General features: G+C 43.3%; 1 protein-coding gene across 2 annotated transcripts; it reads left to right on the top strand.

Moving 5' to 3' along the window:
* The first annotated feature begins 599 nt into the window (after positions 1-599).
* On the top strand, positions 600-21,220 carry als2b (alsin Rho guanine nucleotide exchange factor ALS2 b). Of its 2 annotated transcripts, none has more exons than XM_042404539.1 (34): positions 600-734; positions 1,153-1,227; positions 1,957-2,102; positions 2,327-3,288; positions 3,749-4,064; positions 6,089-6,263; positions 6,417-6,513; positions 6,612-6,689; positions 6,787-7,017; positions 7,359-7,530; positions 7,621-7,810; positions 7,904-7,969; positions 8,086-8,248; positions 8,395-8,526; positions 8,669-8,797; positions 11,598-11,668; positions 11,965-12,031; positions 12,543-12,745; positions 12,832-12,897; positions 12,987-13,085; positions 13,196-13,360; positions 13,481-13,592; positions 14,235-14,312; positions 14,454-14,587; positions 14,674-14,838; positions 14,972-15,089; positions 15,405-15,562; positions 15,839-15,955; positions 16,052-16,228; positions 16,321-16,378; positions 16,452-16,513; positions 16,694-16,843; positions 17,352-17,448; positions 17,964-21,220. In XM_042404539.1, exons 2-34 carry the CDS (start codon positions 1,208-1,210, stop codon positions 18,000-18,002), a joined length of 5,013 nt encoding a protein of 1,670 aa, XP_042260473.1. In that variant the 5' UTR covers positions 600-734; positions 1,153-1,207; the 3' UTR covers positions 18,003-21,220. The 2 variants fall into 2 exon arrangements, with proteins under 2 accessions (XP_042260473.1, XP_042260472.1); XM_042404538.1 differs by having other exon boundaries at positions 8,642-8,797.
* The last annotated feature ends 160 nt before the right edge of the window (positions 21,221-21,380 follow it).

The following is a 21,380-nucleotide window of genomic DNA, read 5'->3' as shown; positions in this document are numbered from 1 at the left end:
ACGTAAGCTGGTTTTAGATTATCAAATGTGATGATTTATTGCTTTTCTTTGTGGAACATGATGATAAACTGAATATCTTTAAGGTTTTGGACTGTTGGTGTGATGAGACCAGACATTTGAAGATGTAACCTTGGACTGTAGGGAACTTTATGGATATTTTTCACAATTTTCAGACATTTTATGGACAAAACGATTAACCAATGAAACAAGACAATAATTGTCAACTTAACTGGTAGACAATGCAGCATGTGAGGAGGGGTCTCAGATTTAAGATATGCATGGGCCAGGGGCCAGCAATTAGATTCAAGCGTGGGCCAGTTTTATTTATTTTTTCAATATTTAGTTTTTTTTAAAAATTTTTATCAATTAATTTCAGAACATAATTGATAGATGACTGTATCCAACAGCAAATGTCATTTTTCCTCATCAGTAAGTGAGGAACAACACAATTAGAGCAACTCATATTAATAAAAATTTGGCAAAAATGACTTGTATATGAAAATGTGTCCTCTGTGTTGCACTATCACTTTAAGGCCCATTGTAGTCTCTTAATATCACTTCAGAGTGAGACCTCGCGTTCATAGACGATCTTCGTCGTTAGCGGCAGCTCACTGTGTCAACATTCAGAGACGAAAAACAACCGGCGGCATTTAGCTGCTAACCAAGTTAACGGACGTGTTTACTACCTGTTAGTGTGACTGTCTGCATTAAGGACTGGTGACAAGAAGCAGCTGGTAAGATGGACTCTTCATTTACGACAAGATAAAGAAGAAACACCTGTAGTTTTGGTTGCTGGTGGTTGGGCTAGTTAGCTGGATTGATTAGCTAATGTTAGCTAAGATTAACGTTAATACGTTATTTACCAGCAGTCAATAACGGATGGAAACACCTGCCAGAGGTGACACATTTAACTACTCAATGCTCATTTTTAGGAGCATTTTGAGGAGTTTGTTACTAAACAAGCTCTACGATAAGTTTCTATTTGCTATGAATGATTTAAAACACACTTTCATTTTTGACATTTCACCTTGACGTCTTGTCTAAATATTTCCGGTGGTTATCTCAGGTTGTCATTTAGATAAACAGACTTCAGGTTAGTCATCGTGATGACTTTTTGTTTGCACTGACAGCTAAAAATTGATTGGATTGTAGGTTTCAGGCGTGACAGCATCAGTCTGACATGCTGATGGAGAAATAAAACCCACTGATGGAAACCCAGAGGAAGAGGTAGGTCCCCTTAAAAGTCCTCCTAAAGAGGATTCACACAGTTGCTTTCACACTCCCTGTCTGGCTGGCTGGCTGGCTGGTTGTGATCACCATGTGACATCGCCTACGGATTGAGTCGTGCACACTTCTGCTTTCACCCACAAAACATCTGTTGTTCAAATGTAATCCCGCACAGGAGAGAGAGAGAGAGAGGGGGGGGGGGGGGGGGGGGGGGGGGGGACACTGAGGGACCTGCTGGCAGTTTGTCTGCTTTGTCAGCCTCCCACACACGCACACCTCTCTGTCTCTAATCTGTCTCCTCTTCAGATCTTATAATTGTTGTTTTTTTTAATGCACTTTCACTTCCCAATATTTGGGTTTGTTTCTCCTCAGTTTTGGTAAAAGAACGTCATGTTCCCATTTCCCAGAGATACATTTCTGCCTTCTAAAAGTAGAGTCAGCTCACAAAGTTAATAATGAGCAAACAGATCGGGTGAATACTCAATCATTTGGCATTTGATACTTCTGTTTTTTATGAGTCAAAGCCTGATATATCTTCCACTGTGCCATAGAGCTCCGTTGCTGTCCAAAAACTCCAGTTTCCAGCTATTTTTAGGAAAATACTGATACTTATATTTGTGAGCTGTTTTTAAAAGTTTACAACTACAGTAGGAACTAAAGTGCAACTATCAGCCTGATAAATGACTCTTAACTCTTCTCATTTATGTGACGGACTCATTGATCTCGCAGCTCTGGGGATGACGGCGGTGGAGAGCGAGGCCTGCTCCACACCTGGAAGGGCTACTCGTGCAGCATCACCCCCGAGAGGCTGCTCCTCCCCCGGCCCGTCCTTCAGGTCGCACTGGGCACGCGGCACGGAGTTCTGCTGGTGGAAGGTCAGACTTCATTATCGTTGAGTTGGGAGGAAATTAGCATCAATTAGATATATGTCATTATTGATCTAGATCAATTCTGATACTTTGGGAATAATAATTCTTCAAAGGAGGTTTGCAATGATTTGGTTAAAGAATATTAAATAGTTCCTTCTAACTTTCAGCTTTTCCAGAACTGAGAAACCTTTGTTCCTCTTTGATTCTTGTGCTGTTGTTACTCACTTCAGGAGGACAGGTGTACAGTTTTGGGGACTTGCCATGGAAGCAGAGTCAAGTGCCCGAGCTGGCGAAACCCACCCTGGAGAGCGCGCTCAGTGGCCAGCGGGTGGTCGCCGTGGCAGCTGGGAGCTTCCACAGCGGGGCAGTGACGGAGGACGGTGGCGTCCACATGTGGGGGGACAACGGCGCGGGACAATGCGGCCTGTCGAGCCTCAGCTCCGTCCCCAACCCGACTCCAGTCGCTCTGGTGGACTCTGACACCAGCCCTCCGCAGACGGTACCGGTGCTGGAGCTGGCTTGCGGGCAGCAGCACACGCTGGCGCTCTCGGTCCAGCGGGAGGTGTGGGCGTGGGGAAGCGGTTGCCAGCTTGGCCTCAACGTCTCCGTCTTTCCTGTTTGGAAACCGCAAAAGGTCGAGCACTTAGCTGGCAGGTATGTACTCCAGGTGGCCTGCGGGGCCTCGCACAGCCTGGCTCTGGTGCGCTGCCTGGGCCCTCTGGACGTCCATCGGCCCCCCGTGGACAAATGCGGACAGTGTAACCAGCTGCTTTACACCATGACGGACAAAGAGGACCACGTCATCATCTCTGACAGTCACTACTGCCCGCTTGGCGTGGAGCTGACTGAGGATGAGGGCAGGCTGGAGGCGCCTGCTCTGACACAGGGGCTCAAAACATCCCCGTCCGAGCCGGTCCTCCCCTCTCAGACCTCCACCTTAGGACCCGCTAATAACAGTGACCCCTCCCACCCACAGGACTTAGAGAAAGGAGACTCATCCTTAGCTAACGGAGCGCTTCCTGCCTCAGACTCTGACCCCTCGGCTGAGTCCGCAGATGGCGGCGGTGCCGTCGCGGGGGTCAAAAATTCACCCTATCCAGACGAGCAGGCTGTCAAAGATTACCTAAAGAAACTGTCAGACAACACTCAGGCAGAGCAGACGGCTAAAGCTGGAGGGCTGCACGCTCTGCTGGTGAGTTGGACTGTTTCCCAGATATAAAGATGACATGATCATCTAAAAATAAAAGCACTAATCTATCGCCGATTTGTATGAACGAAAAAATCAGAACCAGCTGCTTTCTTTTCTCGCAAAACTGTCATCTGCTTCTGTTAAAACCTCTTACACTGAGAAAAGTATCATGTTTCTAGCTGAAGTCGGCTCTTCGTTAAGCACAAACATGCCTTTCTTAATGTGATGAAGACATTTTAATAAGAGCAGATGACAGTGTTTCCTTACTTAGATTCACAGATACAAGTTTTTGGACTCTGCACCTCGTCAAAATATCCGTTTTCTAAGTGATGATTAGATTATTTACCTAAACAGCTGCAGTCAGAGAAGTTCCAACTTATCAGCAGTGCATGACGTGATACATAAACACACTGTACTATAGTTCTCTCTCATTGTTTTTGTCACATTTGACTTTCTCTTCCAGCCTTCAACAGGAAGAGAAACAAGCTCTACGCTCAACAGCCTGGTGGCCTCCTGCGCTTCGGCGGTCGGCGAGCGCGTCGCCTCCACTTACGAGGCGTTGTCCCTTAAAAAGATGATGAACTTCTACCTTCCTTCGGGAGCGTCGAGGTCGGCGGGGATCACTGGGGCCGTACCCGGAGTGGGCGATAACACCACCGAGCGCGTCCGCCAGGAGGACTCCATGCAGGCCAAGAAGAGCTCCAGCACGGGTGACATCCGAGAGGAGGAGGCCGAGGGTCTCCGGCGCCGCCTCTCGCTCCCGGGACTCCTCTCACAGGGTAGATACGCTGTTCACCTCTTATCCTCCTCCTATACCTTGCTGCGTAAGTACGCCTTGCGCATGTGCAGGTCGATGTCGAGTCTGTGTTTGTGTGTTTTGTGTTCGCTTCAGGCTTCTTCACTCTGTTTGTAAGCACGGCAAAGGTTCGTTCTTGTGTCACAGTCTTTTGTATTCTGTGTGTGTCGTCTCTCGTAGCAACAAAAAAAATGATAAAAAAGGTCGTTTTTCCAGAAAAGTTACTTGAGTGAGGATAAACTCGAGATATTGCAGAGTCATAATGATCTAAAACAAACTATTCTGACAAAGTGTCGCATCACCATAACGAAACATAGCTTTGTTTCCTCGTTAGTCTTTGAGAATGTGTCTCATTTGTATGTTGAGTTAAAAGAGGGTTAGCTTGTCTGAATGGTCGCCTTTGTGTGATTTAAAAAAAAAGAACCACAGAGGAATGCACAAAGGAATGCAGATTGATGTTTAGCCTCTAATTGAGTTAATCTGCCTCCACCAGAGCAGTCAGAGGTAATAGAGGGCGAGAGGTTGCGGTCACCTTTTCTCTGCCTGACAGAGTGTTTCAGTGATCTAAGAGACATCAGAAGCTGATTTAATACAACAGAAGGAAGTTTTCGGGTGTGAAGATAGAGGAAGAAAGTCTGCTGAGACGTGTCTAAGCTACTCTGTGACTCCGAGCAGGATGAGTGGACTTTACCCCCTTCATATCCCCCGTATCTTGTCATTCCGTTTGGACAACCTGACATCATTTGCTCTGAGTTTCATCATCTGTTTTTAAACCGACCTCTCGTGGGTTTTTACACGGATGTCAAGTTTCTGAGACTGAGAGATCAGATTGGATGAGGAAACCGGATCCTGAAAACTCTCAAGCAAGTAAAAAAAACTTTTTGTTTGACTGTGAAACAAACTTTATATCAACCAGACGCTGTCAACATATAAGCCACCAGCCAAAGTCTTGACATACAGACTGGATAATAGTGATTTATGTGTGCTGAATTTCCCTAAAATAAGTTGTAGCTGTGAGGAGTCTTGACTGGGCTGCTATTAGTATTACTATTATTATCATTATTATTATTATTATTATCATTATTATTATTATTATTATTATTGTTATTATTATTAGAGGCTCGGTTCAGCTGTCAGTTTACTTTTTTTGTCCTCGTCCTTCGGGCCACCAGATGGCGCCCTGCTGGAGGCCATGAAGATGTGTGTTTGTGTTTATTTTTGGCAACGTGATTCCAAAAGAGGAAATTATTATTTATAATATTGTGTCCATCAGTCTTATAGTTTCCAGCAATGGAAAAGACATTAATAAACACCTCATCAGGATCTGAGAGGAAAGTTTTTGGAGTTTACTGTCAAAAAGTTGGAATTAGTCTAAATGATAACTGAATGAAACATCTCATTGTTTGCATTGTACTGTTTTTACAGTGATATCAGGTGCTTCCAAACAACATAAATACATATAAAAAAGCTTAAATGATAAACTGAGATGTTACTTCAAGTAACAATAAATATCACTAAATGATGTCAAGGATCAAAACGTTTCTCTCTGGAAAAAACAAGTAGATTCTCTTTCGTGTTGTCAGCCTCTGTCTCTTGTATCCATATCAGTGTTTGCTGTGTCTGCTGCCTGCAGGCTTCTGCTCATTGTTTGTCTGCTGTGTGATTGCATGTTTCTCTGTTTGACATGACCTGGCTGATGTGAGCTGGACGTCGCTGCTGTCTCTGTGCCCTCATTGATAACACACATTGATTTGTTCTGCTGAACTTTGCACCTGAGGTTCATTCTGGTTACTTTTCATCGTTTAAAAACATGTCAACATTTAAGAGACACATACCAACGAAGAGGTTTATACAGAAATATGTCACCTTACATTTATTCTCTACTGTTTCACTAATAGCATGAGCTAATGTGAGGCCTTCAGTAAACAGACAAGCAGATTCACTCACGCTTTAAAGTAGAGACATAAAGTAAAAGACGTTCAGGAATGCTGTTTTCTTTCTAAAAAGTGTCCCCGCGGCTGCTGCGTAAAGCCGGTCGTCCCAGGATGCGCGCCGTGGCTCTCACCCCGCTGGGAGGGGCGGTCCCCGAGGCCCAGGAGGTGCTGCCCACCCTGCAGACGGAGGTGTGGAGCTGGGGCCACGGCGAGCACGGACAGCTGGGCCACGGAGACAACCTGGCCAGGTAGGACGAAAAGATGTGATTAAAACGGGAAGAAAAGAAACAAATATGAGAGAAATTGAAGTGTAAAAGCAATAAAACGTCTTGATGTTGTTGATATTGTTGTTATTCATAAGATATTTGTTTTTGACAGAAGTGTCGTGTGTCTGTTTGCAGATTACAGCCGCTGTGCATCAAAAGTCTCAACAATAAGGAGGTGGTGCGAGTGGCGGCCGGCGCTCACCATTCCCTCGCTCTGACGGCCCAGTCGCAGGTCAGTGGACAGCTTCCTGTCACAGCTGTCTGTGTGTTTACTTCATATTGTTTGTTTTTTGATACTCTTATAATCTTATATGTCTGTATGTGTCTCAGGTGTTCTCATGGGGAAGTAACAGCTCTGGTCAGCTGGGTCATATGGAGTCACCCAGCACGGTCCCCCGTCTGGCCAAGGTGAGGAAACCATCGTTTTTATAAAAACACACACACACACATAAAGCCTTGAGCTTCATCTGATACGACACCGACTCCTCTCTGCCTCCACATCCAGATGTCAGAGGGTATCCGCGTCTGGGATGTTAGCGCCGGAGAGAGACACACCCTTCTGCTGGCTGACGGAGACTGCATCCAACCCATCATTTATTACAGCGGACAGCAGGTAAAGGAGGGGACGGAGGAAAACCACGCCAAGGAGACGGGACAGCAGGAGGAAGAAGAGGAAGGAGAGCAGCGGGTGGGAGGTTACACCCAGCAGCCTGTACTGCTCCCCTTCTGCATGCATGTAAGGAGACTCGTAACATAACACACACTGCAAAAAACACAAAACAAACTATAAGCAGTGCTGAAAACAAACAGTTTTATGCATAAAATTGATACACTACAGTATTTCTGTGGGTTTTTAAGCCAAAACCTGCTTCAAAGATGGTAAAAAAAGAAGAAATATGCACATAAAAAGAAGTCTGAATGATGCAGAAACCTGCTGGACTGAAATATTTGTTTATGTAAATCTGGACAACAAATATTATATACAGTATCATATAGTATGTAGTTGTTTTTTGTGAGTTACTAGTGAGTTACTAGTGAGTGTGTGTGTGTGTGTGTGTGTGTGTGTGTGTGTTCCAGCTGGGTTATGTGAGCAGTGTGTTTGCGGGCGGCCGGCGGTGCGTGGCGCTCTCCGACAGGAACGTGATGGGTTTCATCGCCAGCCTCCACGAGCTGGCGTCAGCTGAGAGAAAGTTCTACTGCAAACTGTGTAACATCAAGACGCAGATAATTCGCCCCCTGCTGGAGCTCGGTAAGAGCCACACATAGAGGCGGGAAAAAAAAGATTAACAACACAACAGGAAACGATAGAAGGTAAAGCTTCGACTTTGTGTCTCTTCAGAATCTCTGAGCTCAGCTCTGGGTCAGGTGACCCTCGGTCTCCTGCAGACGCTGGCCGGCAGATTCAGCCTCATGTGTCACCTGACCGGGCAGCACGCCGCCAGCCTCACCTCCAACCTGCGCCGCGGCCGCGACGTCAAGAGCCTGCTCATCCTCGACCACGCCGACATCTTCCTCGACTCTTATCACGAGTACGTGTTCACAATCACTATAAATGTGTCATGAGTTTGATTATTTGAAGGTGTCAAAACAAAATAACACTGAATCTCCTCTAATCCCTCAAGATACTGCATCGCTCTGGGCAACTTCCAGGTGATGGGAGGTTTCCAGGCCCTCACCAAACCCTCGCTGTGAGTACAAACTGTGTGGCAACAGCTTAAACCACAATCATCTGATGGGGAAACAAGCAGATAATCAACAGCTGTTATGTAGGATTTTTAGTGATCGGTGATCATTTCCTCTACAGAGATTTCTTCGGGAAGAGTCCCGAGCTGCTCCAGAGGCTGGCAGAGTGCAGCGAGGAGAACCCCGCCATGGCCGACCTCCTGGTGGCGCTCTTCTGCCTCCCGACGCGCCACCTGCACGAATACGGGCGGCTGCTGCTCAAACTGGCCACCTGCTTCGAAGTGGTAGGTGAATAAAACACAGGCGACAGTCGCTGGATATTTTATTTACCATTATTGATCCCTTTAGTGTTATATTGGTTTCCTTTTATGTTATATTTCTTTTGGCTGAACCTCACTGCATGTCTGACGGTAAATATTTGTGTTGTCAGAGCTCCAGTGACTATCAGAGGCTGCAGGACAGCTGCTCCAAGTTTGAAGCTTTGGTTCTTCAGCTGAAGAGAAAAAGGAAGGAAGCAGAATACACCTTCCACTTCTGGAAGAGCTTCCCCGGCAAGATGACGGTAAACTCGATCAACATTTGTGTTTTTGTTTCCTTTTCATTTTCCAACCAAGTGTATCTTTCATAACGAGCCCTCAAGGTGTCACATGATACACGTATGGTGTCGCATGTTATAGCTGAATGGCGTCTTTGTGCGTCGTCAGGACTCTCTGCGGAAGCCTCACCGCCGGCTGATCTGCGAGAGCAGCAACAAAGCCCTGACCCTGCAGAACGCCGGGAGGTTCTCCGTCAACTGGTTCATCCTTTTCAACGACGCTTTGGTCCACGCGCAGGTCAGCTCCACACACACACACACACACACACACACACACACACACACACACACACACACACACACACACACGTTCTTCTTCGTTCATCTATCTCATATGAAGCCCTTCATATTTTAGACACTGTAACCTGGTGTGTTTCAAGCGTTTGTGTGTGCTTGCCTCCGTGCTGTCAGGGCGTGGCGCCTTGTAAAAATCTTGTAAGTATGCAGTCAGCAGCAGATCTCAGCGCAGCGCCCCCCCCGCCCCCCGCCACCCTTCATCCCCTGTCCCACCCCTCATCCTCCTCTGTGTGTGTGTGTGTGTGTGTGTGTGTGTGTAGGGCTTAGGGCTCTGTGTCAGAGAATTAAACCCTGTGATTCACATGTAAACACACAACCTGTAGATCAGTTCAGTCTGCAGCAAACATTGTGTTAATATGTATTAATATGCAGAATATTTTCTTGATTAATCATTTTATCTGTAAAATATCAGAAAATTTATATAAATTATCCGTTATAATTCCTCCAGCCTGAGGTCACTTTTTCAAATGTCTTGTTTTGTCTGATCAACAGTGTAAAGATATTCAGTTTACTGTCATGTGCGACACATTTGAGAAACTGGCAGCAATTAACGTTTGAGATTTTTGCTAATTAATCTTCTGTTGATCAACTAATCGATTATTGCAGCTCTGAAGTCATAGCTGGACTTTCATGGGACACATAAACATGAATGAGGCTGAGCCAGTGATGACAGACTTATAGTTTGTTTTGCATTAAGCAGGATAAATAATTAAAGCTAGTGGCAGTGTAGTACTTACATACTATGTTCACACTCTTCTAATTCAGTCAAACAAAGGCTCGTAAGCCAAAGTTAAGCAGCAGTGCAAACTCAAGCTGTGCAGCCAAACATGATTAAACCCACAGAATGTTATTTCCAATTCTAGTCGGGTCCAAAAGTTTCCCAATGACACCACAAGACATGAAGACATCTTTCCAAAGATGCACAAGACATACAGAATACGTTTTATACTGTCAGACAATGAAGAATACTGAAAGATAATGTTAATAAGCTTTAAGCTACTTTAAAGTGCTTTTAGTGTATTTATAGTTTTATTTATAAAACCCAAAATCACAAGTTTGTCTCAGAGGTTTTTAACACATAAGAGCAGAGTTACTCCAAAAAAATGCACTGAAGAATGATTGTTGCAGTTTCAAGGTTTCACTTTTACTTCTGTTTGCTCCGCTCTGCCTGCTCCTGATGATAATTAGACAGTAAAATTCAAAGCTTGCAACAACGCCTTTGGAGTATCTTTACTCTTTATATCTGTTTTAAATATGAGCAGATCTCCTGGTTTGTACAACACACAGATATCTCCAGTGATACTCAGCCCTATCCCCTCCGCCCTCTGCCTGCTCTCTACCTGAAGGACACTGCATGGAAGGATGAACTGACTGTAACCGAGGCTCAGTGGGTTTTATACGTCACTGTTCATGCTACAGCTACTGTAGTCATTGGAAATTCAACAGAGAAACACAGAAACCCGCTGACGTGACGATCCTGTCACATATATATAAATATATATCTGGCTGTAGGATCTGAAAGGATACAATAATCACTCATTTAGCTGAAATACTGATTCTATCCTTTCAATTTCTATAATCACCAACACCTCTCCGAAGCAGTTTCCTTCCCTCTCTCCCTGTTTGTCTCCCATTTCTCTCTTTCTATTTGCATTTCTGTCCATTCCTCCCTCTCTCCTCCAGTCTGTCATGTGGTTTTTTTCCTGCATCTGTCAATGTCCCCCCCTCCCCCCCCTCTACTTCCTGACCGTGTGACTCCTGCCTTGACTCACTCTCTTTCTGTCATTGTTTGAACAACCAGAAAACGGTAGGGCTGTGTACCGTTAAATGGTCAAATCTGAGCACGTAGCATTTATAACTGACAGGAACAGACTGCCATGGTCCCGGGCGTCATGTGATGTGGCGTCGCTGGGAAAGAGCATGTAGACATGTTGTCTTGCATGAGTGACTCAAGTGTCCTTAAAGTTACTTTTTATTGTAGCAGCCAATTTTAGACGCCTGAATAAATGTAATACATAAGTAATAAATAAGTAATTTACTGGAAAAACTGACCTATTAGAGCAGCTCTTAAACGATCAATCATCATCACGTAATATCAGCTTTAGTCTTGTCATCTGTACCACTGAATGAAGGGAAAAAACAGCAGCTGCAACTGTTCAGCTAAAATACATACAGTGCTGCTTCAGATGAGTAGAAGTAAAAGTGAACGATTGTCACGTTTGTCTTTTGCTTAAATCCACAATTTTACTTTTAGCATTTATGTATAAATAGATAATGATTGTAAATGTCATCAGAATCAGCCTCGTACACAGTTTCTCTTATTTAATGTCACCAAAAAGAAGAAACTGAGATGTAGGAAGATTTAAAAATTCTGCTGACTGGTGATGTATTTAAATTAAAAATGTTGACTAATAATTTGTAATAAATGCTAAAACCTTCAGAGTGCACTAGTTTTATAGTAGAATCTTGTAGAAATGCAAATCTGTGCATTTTTCTTGTTTATTATGAGTGATTTGCTGATAGAAACTCTATAGTTCACCTGCTGTTTGTGTGTTATAGAAACCTTCTGGGTTTATTCATAGCAGGCAGGCTTGTGTCACTGTCAGATGTGTCAATAAAATAATAATGTTCCCTGTTTCTGTCTCTTTATAAACACTCACTCTTTCTCTTCTTTCTCTTTCTCCTCCTCCACTCTTCATGCTTGTGTCTTTTTTTTTTTATTCATCTCTCCTCTCCTCCAGTTCTCCACCCATCATGTCTTCCCGTTGGCCACGCTGTGGGTGGAACCAATCCCAGAGGAGAACACTGGCCTGTGAGTCTGACCAGCAAAAATACACATTTTTTAGGGGGAATTATTGACAAATAACTTCCTAATTGCAGAAAACCTTTAAAATGTATTGAAGAAATATTATTTCATCATTATAATTATACAATATATCATGTATATTATGCAGCTTTTTTAGTTTTTGCTTAATGTTCTTGTTCATAATTATGTTGCTGATACAATATTTAGATCCAGTCACAAAATGACCTTTAAATTATGTGAAATTTGAAATGTATGAATGGAGTCATGTATGTATTTGTTCCTGTGTGTGTTTGTGTGTGTAGATATGGGTTAAAGGTGATCACACCAGAGGAGACGTTCACCCTGCTGGCCTGCTCTCCCATGGAGAAGGTAGACCAACTTTTAGTGCTTCTGACTGGACAGAATAGTTTTCTAGCCAAGCCTTTTGCTCAATTAAGGCGTTAAAGGAGCTCTAATCTTATATTAACAACAGATCACGTGACAACTTTTAATTGAAAGCTCGTAGTCATAAATCAATAGAGAATTATCACCTGACAGGTTCACCACAGTTTTACAGACATTTTAGCATCTTTCAGCTAATTATTTTGATCTGCATCTTCACTGTTTTGGTTCATTCTCATCAGCGACTTTTTGTACCACATCAGGCAGAGAAAAAGCTCCAAATCCACTGGTGAATATAACGGAGCATTTAGCAGATAAAGAGGCAGATATTTCCATCAGGAGAACAAAAAAAAAGCTAAAGGAGAGTAACTGTTGTATTTACAGCCACCAGGTGGACAGAAACATGACTCTAAATGAACTGCTGGACGTATAAATAAGCAACTGTCTGCTAACAAAGTTCACTTGCAGGTTTAATTTCAGTGTGTTTATGTATTTGCAGGCCAAGTGGCTTCGCTCCATCAACCAGGCGGTGGACCAGGCGCTGAACGGGGCGGGGCAGGACACGGCGTCTGTCAGCTCGGGGGCGGGGCAAAAGTTGGAGCCTCCCATCTCCAGGACCGCCTCCTACACCTTTTACAAGGACGGTCGGCTGAAAGAGGCGACGTATGAAGGCCGATGGCTGGCCGGCAAACCCAACGGCAGGTAGGACACACAAACTGTTAATCTGCACTTCCAGGAAGTATTTCAGATATTGATATTGATATGTAAAGTGATTGTTTTCTTTTCAGGGGAGTGTTAAAGTGGCCTGATGGGAGAATATACACCGGGGAGTTCAAGAACGGACTGGAGGACGGGTGAGTGTTAGTCATCAAAATCAATCATGAGACGATGCACAAGTTTGTCTTCTTCTATCCTCTTTATTTATGTACGTCTGTCTGTTTAGTTTTGGTGAATTTGTGGCTCCCAATAAGACGCTGAACAAGAACGATCACTATCAAGGTCACTGGAAGGATGGGAAGATGCACGGCTTGGGGACATACAGGTGAGAATGTGTTTGAAATTAAATATCTGAAAGAAAAATGTACAGAAATCTGCTGTTGGACACACAATGTTAAGAAGAGTAAAGCAGGCCGTCTTTTCCTCGGTCTGCAGGTACGCCAGCGGCGAGGTTTACGATGGATCCTTCCAGGACGGCATGCGGCACGGCCACGGCATGCTGCGCAGCGGCAAGCTCAACACCTCGTCCCCCAGCGTCTTCATCGGCCAGTGGCTCCAGGACAAGAAGACCGGCTACGGAGTCTTTGACGACATCACCAAGTACGCCTCCATCAGTTTCATGTAGAAATAGTTTAATGGTTATAATAGTTTATCTGATGCTTCTATTCAGAGCAAGTTTGGCTGTTTAACTGAGAGCTTTGTGTGTGTTTTTCCCGTCAGAGGGGAGAAGTACATGGGCATGTGGCAGGATCATCTGCGGCAGGGCACCGGGGTCGTCGTCACCCAGTTTGGTCTTTACTACGAGGGAGTCTTCAAAGACAATAAGATGATGGTGAGGCTGGCAGGAAACACGCATTTCTGTCTTCATTCATCTTCATTGGGATGGTTCGGGAAGTTTTTGGAAGGAAAATACAGGAGAGAAAGATCCAAAGTGTCCTGTGAAGTCTCCAAATCCACCAGCAAATCATTCTGTTACATCATCAGTTTGTTAAGTTTTTCTTTTAGATTTCTTGATCGTTTTTAGAAAAGTGATGATGGTCGTTATTCACCAAAGTGTCTAAAAGATTTGACAAATTTACAACCAAAAAGGTCATAAAGAGAAAACAAAATTATAAAATGGAGAGTGTAAAATCTTTTTAAGGTCACAGCCAAACTGGAAAAAATGCATGAAAAGGCCTTAAAATAGAAGATATGAAACACTTTAGACCCAGTTTAATCATCACAGATTAAATGATAAAATTCAATAGTGTGTTTCTGAGCATATTTCTGCCTCAAAATCACAAAATCTTTTGCATAAGAGCTGTTTTATACTTCATATTTACTCTTACTGGGTCTATACAGCTTTAGAAAAACTTCACTTCCCAGCTTCTAAATGCTGGAGTGTCATTTAAGATACAGAGGACAAGTAGAGGAGGACATTTTAGCGATCAGGAGAGAAGAAGGGATTGAAGAGAAGGATTTTGTCTCTTTTTAGGGCACTGGGATCCTCCTGTCAGAGGATGACACCACATACGAGGGCGAATTCTCTGACGACTGGACCCTTAATGGAAAGGTGACTAATGAGCATCTACACACACATACACACAGACACAATGAACAGATATGTGTCAAAAGTACATAAATCTCTTAACCGACATCACTAAATGTGGATCAACACAGTGGAAACTAAACATACTGATTGGCTGCCTCTCAGGGTGTGCTGACGATGGCGAATGGTGACTACCTGGAGGGCTCCTTCGGCGGCGAATGGGGCTCCGGCCTGAAGGTGACCGGCTCCTACTTCAAACCTCACCTGTTCGACACGGACAAGGAGAAGACTCACGCCGTGTAAGCTACAGAGTCTCTGAAACGTTCAGAAAAAGTTTCTTTGAACTTTTTAGTTATACTTTTCCTTTTCGTGCGTGACGTGGCAGGAAGCTGGGGCGTCTGTGTGTGTGTGCGGAGGATAAGTGGCAGGCGGTGTTTGATGAGTGTTGGAGTCAGCTGGGCTGCGAGGCGCTGGGCCAAGGAGAGAACTCGAAGGCGTGGGAGAACATCGCCGTGGCGCTCACCACCAGCCGACGGCACATCGAGCACAGGTACATTTTCTACCTTTAGTTTCTTCCTCTCAGCAAATAAAAGTAACCAAACCACAAGAATGACCAAGTATAAATCACCATGAAAGGCATTTTTACCTCGTTACTACTGATATTTTCGATATGTGTGTGTCAGTCCGGAGCTGTTGTCTCGGACTCACAGCAAAACTCTGGAGAGTTTGGAGGTCATCCCACAGCACGAAGGACCCATCACCATGGAGAGATATGACACCATCCGCCTTTACCTCATCAAGGTGAGCTCACCTGCCGCTCCTTCCCTCCAGAACAGTCACTGACATCAGCTTCAACTACATCATGAGTCACCTTGACGGCTGATAAACGACTGAAACCAACAAGTTTAGGCCTGATCTCTGGAGGTTTGATTTCCATTCAAGTCATGTGTAGCAGCTGTTGTCCTCTTCTGATTGGTCTCCTAATAATCAGAGCATCTCTAATTATAACCATCCCAACATTAAAGCAAATGAGACACCTGAACAGACTTAGTGAACCTAATTCTATTAAAGAAATAGCAGTGAACGTAAAAAAAAAAATCATTTTCACTCCTCCAGGCGTGTGACACCCCCCTGCACCCGCTGGGCCGGCTCGTGGAAACCCTGGTGGCGGTCTACAGGATGACCTACGTGGGCGTCGGAGCCAACCGTCGACTCCTGCCTCAGGCTGTCAACGAGATCAAGTCTTACCTCTACCGCATCTTCCAGATCGTCAGGTAGTCTGCAGACAGTAACATACTTTTTAATTTAGAATGTATGAAATAAAGTAAATCAGCAACTCTTTGACTGATTGTTTGAGCATTATATATATTGATTAATTGATCAAGTAAAGCAATCACTGAGTTTGAGAGGTCAACAGGTAAACAAGGATATAAACCAGCCTCATAACCAGTGTATTAGTTGGATGTATCATGCAGAATTTAAAAAAAGAAGCTGATTTTTGATATTTAACTCTTTGCAGTCATTAATTTAATATCATAAATGCTGTGTAGGTTTCTGTTCCAAGACCTGCCAGAAGAGGGCGGTGTGATCCCAGAGCCGACCACCAACGTCCAGGACGAAACAGAGCCGGGCTCCACTGATGCCCAGCTGGACTCACCAAAGCCGAGGTACAGACCAGACAGCGTCCTCGTTGAAGCTTTAGGGGTCAAATGAACCTCATTAATCTTTCCTGTGTGTGTCTCCCCCCCACCCTCCCTCGTCAGCCGTGTGGTGAGCAGCTCGGCTCTGCTGCTTCCCGTCCTCCTGCCTCGTCTCTACCCGCCGCTCTTCACCCTCTACGCTCTGGACAAGGAGAAAGAGGATGACGTGTACTGGGAGTGTGTCCTCCGCCTCAACAAGCAGCCTGATCTCGCTCTGCTCGCCTTCCTGGGCGTCCAACAGTACGTCAAACACAACAACTGAACATCAGAGTGAAGCTTCATTTTTCTGTTTTGTGTGAAAATCTTTTGTTTTGTTTTGTTTTTTCTCTCAGGAAGTTCTGGCCTGTTTCCATCCCCGTCTCCATGCCCGCGCTGGGAGAGAAGCAGCAGGTAGAGTTTTTTTGTGAAAGCACAGATCACAGATTTTCTGAGCTGGTGTCAAACTAACATTTGCCTCCTCCAGGTTCTCTCCAGCACTAAAGACGCCTGCTTTGCCACCGCAGTGGAAACACTACAGCAGATCAGGTAAACACCATGTTAAGGTTTCATCTTCAATAAACTCCACATGGACATTTGATGGTTAAAACAGTTTAGTTTGAGCCCAAGACGTTTGTAGATTTGCTGTTTTTATTCACTATAATGAAGAAACTGGCAGTTGATTTACAGATAAATCATTTTTCTTTGTTGTTTCTTGTTTGTTTGCAGCACAACATTCACCCCGTCAGACAAGCTGCAGGTGATCAAACTGACCTTTGAGGAGATCACGCAGGAAGTGCAGTCGCTGCTGAAGCAGGACTTCCTGTGGTCCATGGACGACCTCTTCCCTGTCTTCCTCTACGTGGTGCTGCGTGCTCGGTCAGCCCCGAACAAAAACACACACACACACACACACAAATATATAACGAGGATGAGGCGAGAAAGAGAATATTTTATTGTAGGTTGGTGTGAATACTGATAGAAACAAATAAAAAGTTCTCAAAAGAAAAAATAACTTGAGCACATCTTCAGGAAACACATCTGCAACAATCAGTCACTTAATTCATTTGTCAAGTGAAAGAAAATTATATTTTTTACTATTTTAATTATTGCCAAACATTTGATGGTTCCAGGTTCTCACATGTGAGAATTCACCACTTTTCTGGGTCTTAAGTTATACTAAACTGAATATTTTAGATAAAACATTTGATAATGTCACCTTGTGCTGTAGGACACTGTTTTTACTGTTCTCTGATGTTTTATAGACCAAACTATTAACAGCTCAATCAAGAAGATAATTGGCAGATTAATCGATAATGAAAATAAACATTATTTGCAGAATCTCTAAATCTCATGAGACTCTTTTGTTTTGTTTTTTTGTCCTCAGAATCAGGAACCTCGGGTCAGAAGTCAGTCTGATCGAAGACCTGATGGACCCCTGCGTCCAGCACGGAGAGCACGGAATCATGTTCACCACGCTAAAGGTGACACACACACACACACTCTGACACAAACACACACACACACACTCTGACACAAACACACACAGCAACATGTCCTCTAGTTTCCTGTGATTTCCTAGAAAGGATGTTGTCATTTGGTAGCGATTATAGGAAATGGAGACGGTGTTCATTTACATCATGGATGCATGACGCCAAAAAAGTTTGACTTCTAGGAAATTATATATCCGTAAAACATCATTACCACACACAAAATCTCAAAACACAGGTCAGGGATTTTATGAAATTTCCAGATGTTGAAAATTTGGGGAATAACATACAGTTTTAGGGGAAAATATGGAGGCTGTGTTTGTTTTTCCCTCCTTTTTCTAACACACATGTTTTGAAAGAAGATCTACTTTCCTTTGAGGATGTATAAAATCATTAACCTCACTTGTATCTTTACTGTAACTCTTTTTCTGAAAGTCTAATTAAGATGAAACTCAACACATCCAGCTGAGATATTAAATCAGCTTCCTGTGTTTCCTCTCCACCTCCAGGCCTGTTACTACCAGATCCAGCATGAGAAGATCCATTAAGGCGGCTGTGGCGTTGGTCCTCAGTGATCTGCATGCTGCTGCCGCCCTCCCCTCCCCTCCCCTCCCCACCACTCCCCACCACTCCCACACACACCAGCCAATCACAGCGCCAGGATCATCCAGATCCAGGAATGACAGATGTGTGCAACAGCCAACGGGAGGCGGAGGATCATACGAACAGGTTGCAGGCAGCTCCATCTGCTGCTGCTACGGAGACGGGAACACCTCCCCCCTCTCTGACACGTACACACACACACACACACACACACACACTCTCTGCGGAGCTCTTTGCCCTTTCAGCAACCCCTCACAGCCTCTTATCCACAGATCATGAAGGTACATATGTGAATATACTGCCAGAGATGAGCCACTTCATACCGTCCAGTGTAAAACGGTTACATAAGTCCATAAACGTCCTGTGGAGAATCCTGACGTGGGCGGCGTTGTTACCTGGGAGGGAACTGAAGCTTCATACCAGTGTTTTGTGTTTTTCTAAGTGCCAATAGGACTGGGGTTTGTTCTCCGGTGTCTCTGCAGTTCACAGTGAGCACATCTGGTGACACAAACCTCTTTTTTTTTTCTTTTTTTTTTCCATCAGAAGAATTTTTCCAGCATGAAAACCAACTTTTATTTTGGCAGAGTGAGAAGATTCGTCTACTCACCTGACGCCCACATGAAGAAACTGACAAAGACATGGAGACGCATGTCGCCTGATGAGCCTGACAGACTTTTTATTTCGTGTTGGCTGAGACAGACGTTTGTTTACAGCTAGGTTTGATATTGTATTTATACACAACAAATCATATACAGCATGCATAGAGGAAACTAACTCGGCTATAACTCTAAATGCTAACGTTTTCCTCTTCTAACACCAGCTGGCAGCCAAACACACAGTTAAATGTTGTTAGCGGCTAAATTAGCCATCTTTTGGCAGCCAAACAGCTTTCCATTTTAAGAAGTAGTGTCGCTGGGAGAAGAGTTCAGTCTAGTGTGACTTTAAACTGACACCATGACTTGTTTCTGAACATCCAGATGAAGAAACGTGACTTCGTTGAACTCGATAAACACACATTCTGACTCTTGCAGTATCGTAGACATTTATCTTCCTGACTTTAAAAGAGTCAAAGAGTCAAATCATAGATGCAAAACTAGTCCTCGTTTCCTTCATGTGTTAGTAAAAGCTTTGCAGAAACAGACAAAAAGCTAAATACAGTTTTAAAAGATGCTTTCAAAGACAATCTGAACACAACTTGTGTGTGTTTCTGAGCAAAGTTTTCAGTATTAATGAATTTTTCGAGCGGGTAGGTACACAGGTCTGCAAAATCTGAAAACAGTGTTGAAACATATTTTTCTTCAGTCTCACTACACATCATCGCTTTCCAATGAAGAAAACATGTTTCTCCAAATACGCCAATTTAGATTTTCTCAGATAAAATGAAGGATTAAGTTCTCTTTTATGTTGCAAAACCCCTCTCCTCCTTCTCAAGCTAGATAAACCATTTAAAAACTGTCAAAAAACTGGAAACACGACGATTTCTATCTCCTGAAAAGTCGACATTTTGGAGGTGCATTGTTTTCTTTACGAATGTTCTCCTGTCGTGGTGTTTAGCGTTGTGAACGGCAACCTGATCGTCAGTATGAATCTTTTAACAGTGTTGAAGGAGAAGAGAAATTTGAGCTGAGATCTTTTTTTTTTTTTTCTTCCGCTGCCATCCAGTATAAAGCGGACAACAGTGTTCAGTGCAGACAACACATCTTTGATTAGTTTAAACATCATTTGATGGTCTTATAATATCCACAAAACCTTCCTGATCTGTAACACAACGAGTGCAGGAGGTTAAATTTCAGATTCTATTTCCTGTCGGCTTAATGCAAACATGTTATTATAGATGTGAAGCTCAAAGCGCCATCTGCTAATACAAACTGTTCTTTTTTTAAACCATTTACGCCACTAACTGTCAGACATTGTCGCTTATTTCTGGTTTGCGTCACACATGCCAGTTTATAAAAAAAAAAAAAAAAAGGGCTTAAGAGGGATTCAGAGGATGACCGAGCCTTTTTTTTTTTTTTTTTTTTTTTGATACCGCAGCTTTTGTTTCCTCCAACGGTTGAACAATAGAAGAGCCAGTGGATCAGAGGCCTCTTTTGAAGGGAGAATATTTAGGTGGAGCTGCAGGATTTTCAAAATAAAGCAGAGTTATAAGAAATTGGTGTCAGACGGTTAAAAGAAGTTAAAGCTGCTGATGCTAACTGCAGCTTGGCTTTTGCTATTAAACTTTAAAAATAAGTTCAAGGTTTGCTGAGTGCAGCTTGGTCTCATAATTACGTTTTTTTGGTACATTTCCTTAAAATGGAAACAAAAATCACTGACGAGGTTATTTTTCCCACACATGTGATTCAGTTAACGGCTCAGAAGATGTTGTTTTTAGCTCGATACTGCAGCTAAAATAAGTGTATTACCATTTTAAACTGCATATCTCTCACACTTTAGTGACTTTAGAAGGACTGTGATCACACTCGCCCCTCCCTGATTATGAGCTCTTGTTACCACGGAGACCGTATGTGCCTGACACTTCAAAAAAAAAAAAGTGAAGCAATATTGTCTTTGAGGAGTTCATCCCAAAAAAACCCCCAAAACATTCCCAAGATCATCTGTATTTTGTTTTTCTTTTGCATCTGTCTTGTTCACTCTGTTGTAAAGATGTGATTTTTGTGATTCAACTGTGAACATTTCACTAAAGCTCCTCGTAACACACAGTCTGAAGGCTGACATTAGTTGCTGCTGCCACTTAAAACAAAGGACAAAAATAATGTTTTTCCTTGTCGACACAACTGATGAAGCCGTCGCAAACCAAACTTAGAACATGACGTTTTAAAGCTCGCACCCCAACTGACTCCTGGACTTAACGATGATAAACTGAAGACAATGTTCATAACTGACTGGTGAACTGACTGGTGAACTGACTGTACCTCAACACCTGTTTACTATGAAAACACCACAGACGGGCTCATACTGTTGCATTGTGTGTGTAAAAAGAAAAAATAATAATGACTGTCAATAGACTTTGGTGTTTACTAGTTGGCGTTTTTTTTTTTTTTTTTTTTTCAGCTGGCTGACGTTACAACCACCTGTGTGTCTTTTACATGATGTCAAATGTATTGTACCTTTTAAATAATAATAACAAAGGGCAATAAACTCATTTGATGGATGTTGTTAACCAATCAGACCTGATTATTTTAATACGGTTGCTACAGAAACGTCGGGAAAATGAACTGTAATGTGTGTTTTCATAATTGAATAATTGTTTCAGTCATTAATGAAGCAAAAATAGTTAAAACATGGCAAAAGTTCTCTGGTTACAGCTTGTCAAATGACAG

This window comes from Thunnus maccoyii, chromosome 24 (genome assembly GCF_910596095.1).
Source record: "Thunnus maccoyii chromosome 24, fThuMac1.1, whole genome shotgun sequence".
NCBI lineage: Eukaryota > Metazoa > Chordata > Actinopteri > Scombriformes > Scombridae > Thunnus > Thunnus maccoyii.
This window is presented reverse-complemented; position numbering and strand designations above follow the sequence as displayed.

Excerpts from the sequence above, each read along its gene's own strand:
- als2b (XM_042404538.1), top strand. The coding sequence starts at position 1,208 with ATGGAAACCCAGAGGAAGAG. Across the intron at positions 15,956-16,051 it reads CTGGACTCACCAAAGCCGAG|CCGTGTGGTGAGCAGCTCGG; the intron begins GTACAGACCAGA and ends CTCCCTCGTCAG. Across the intron at positions 16,514-16,693 it reads GAAACACTACAGCAGATCAG|CACAACATTCACCCCGTCAG; the intron begins GTAAACACCATG and ends GTTTGTTTGCAG.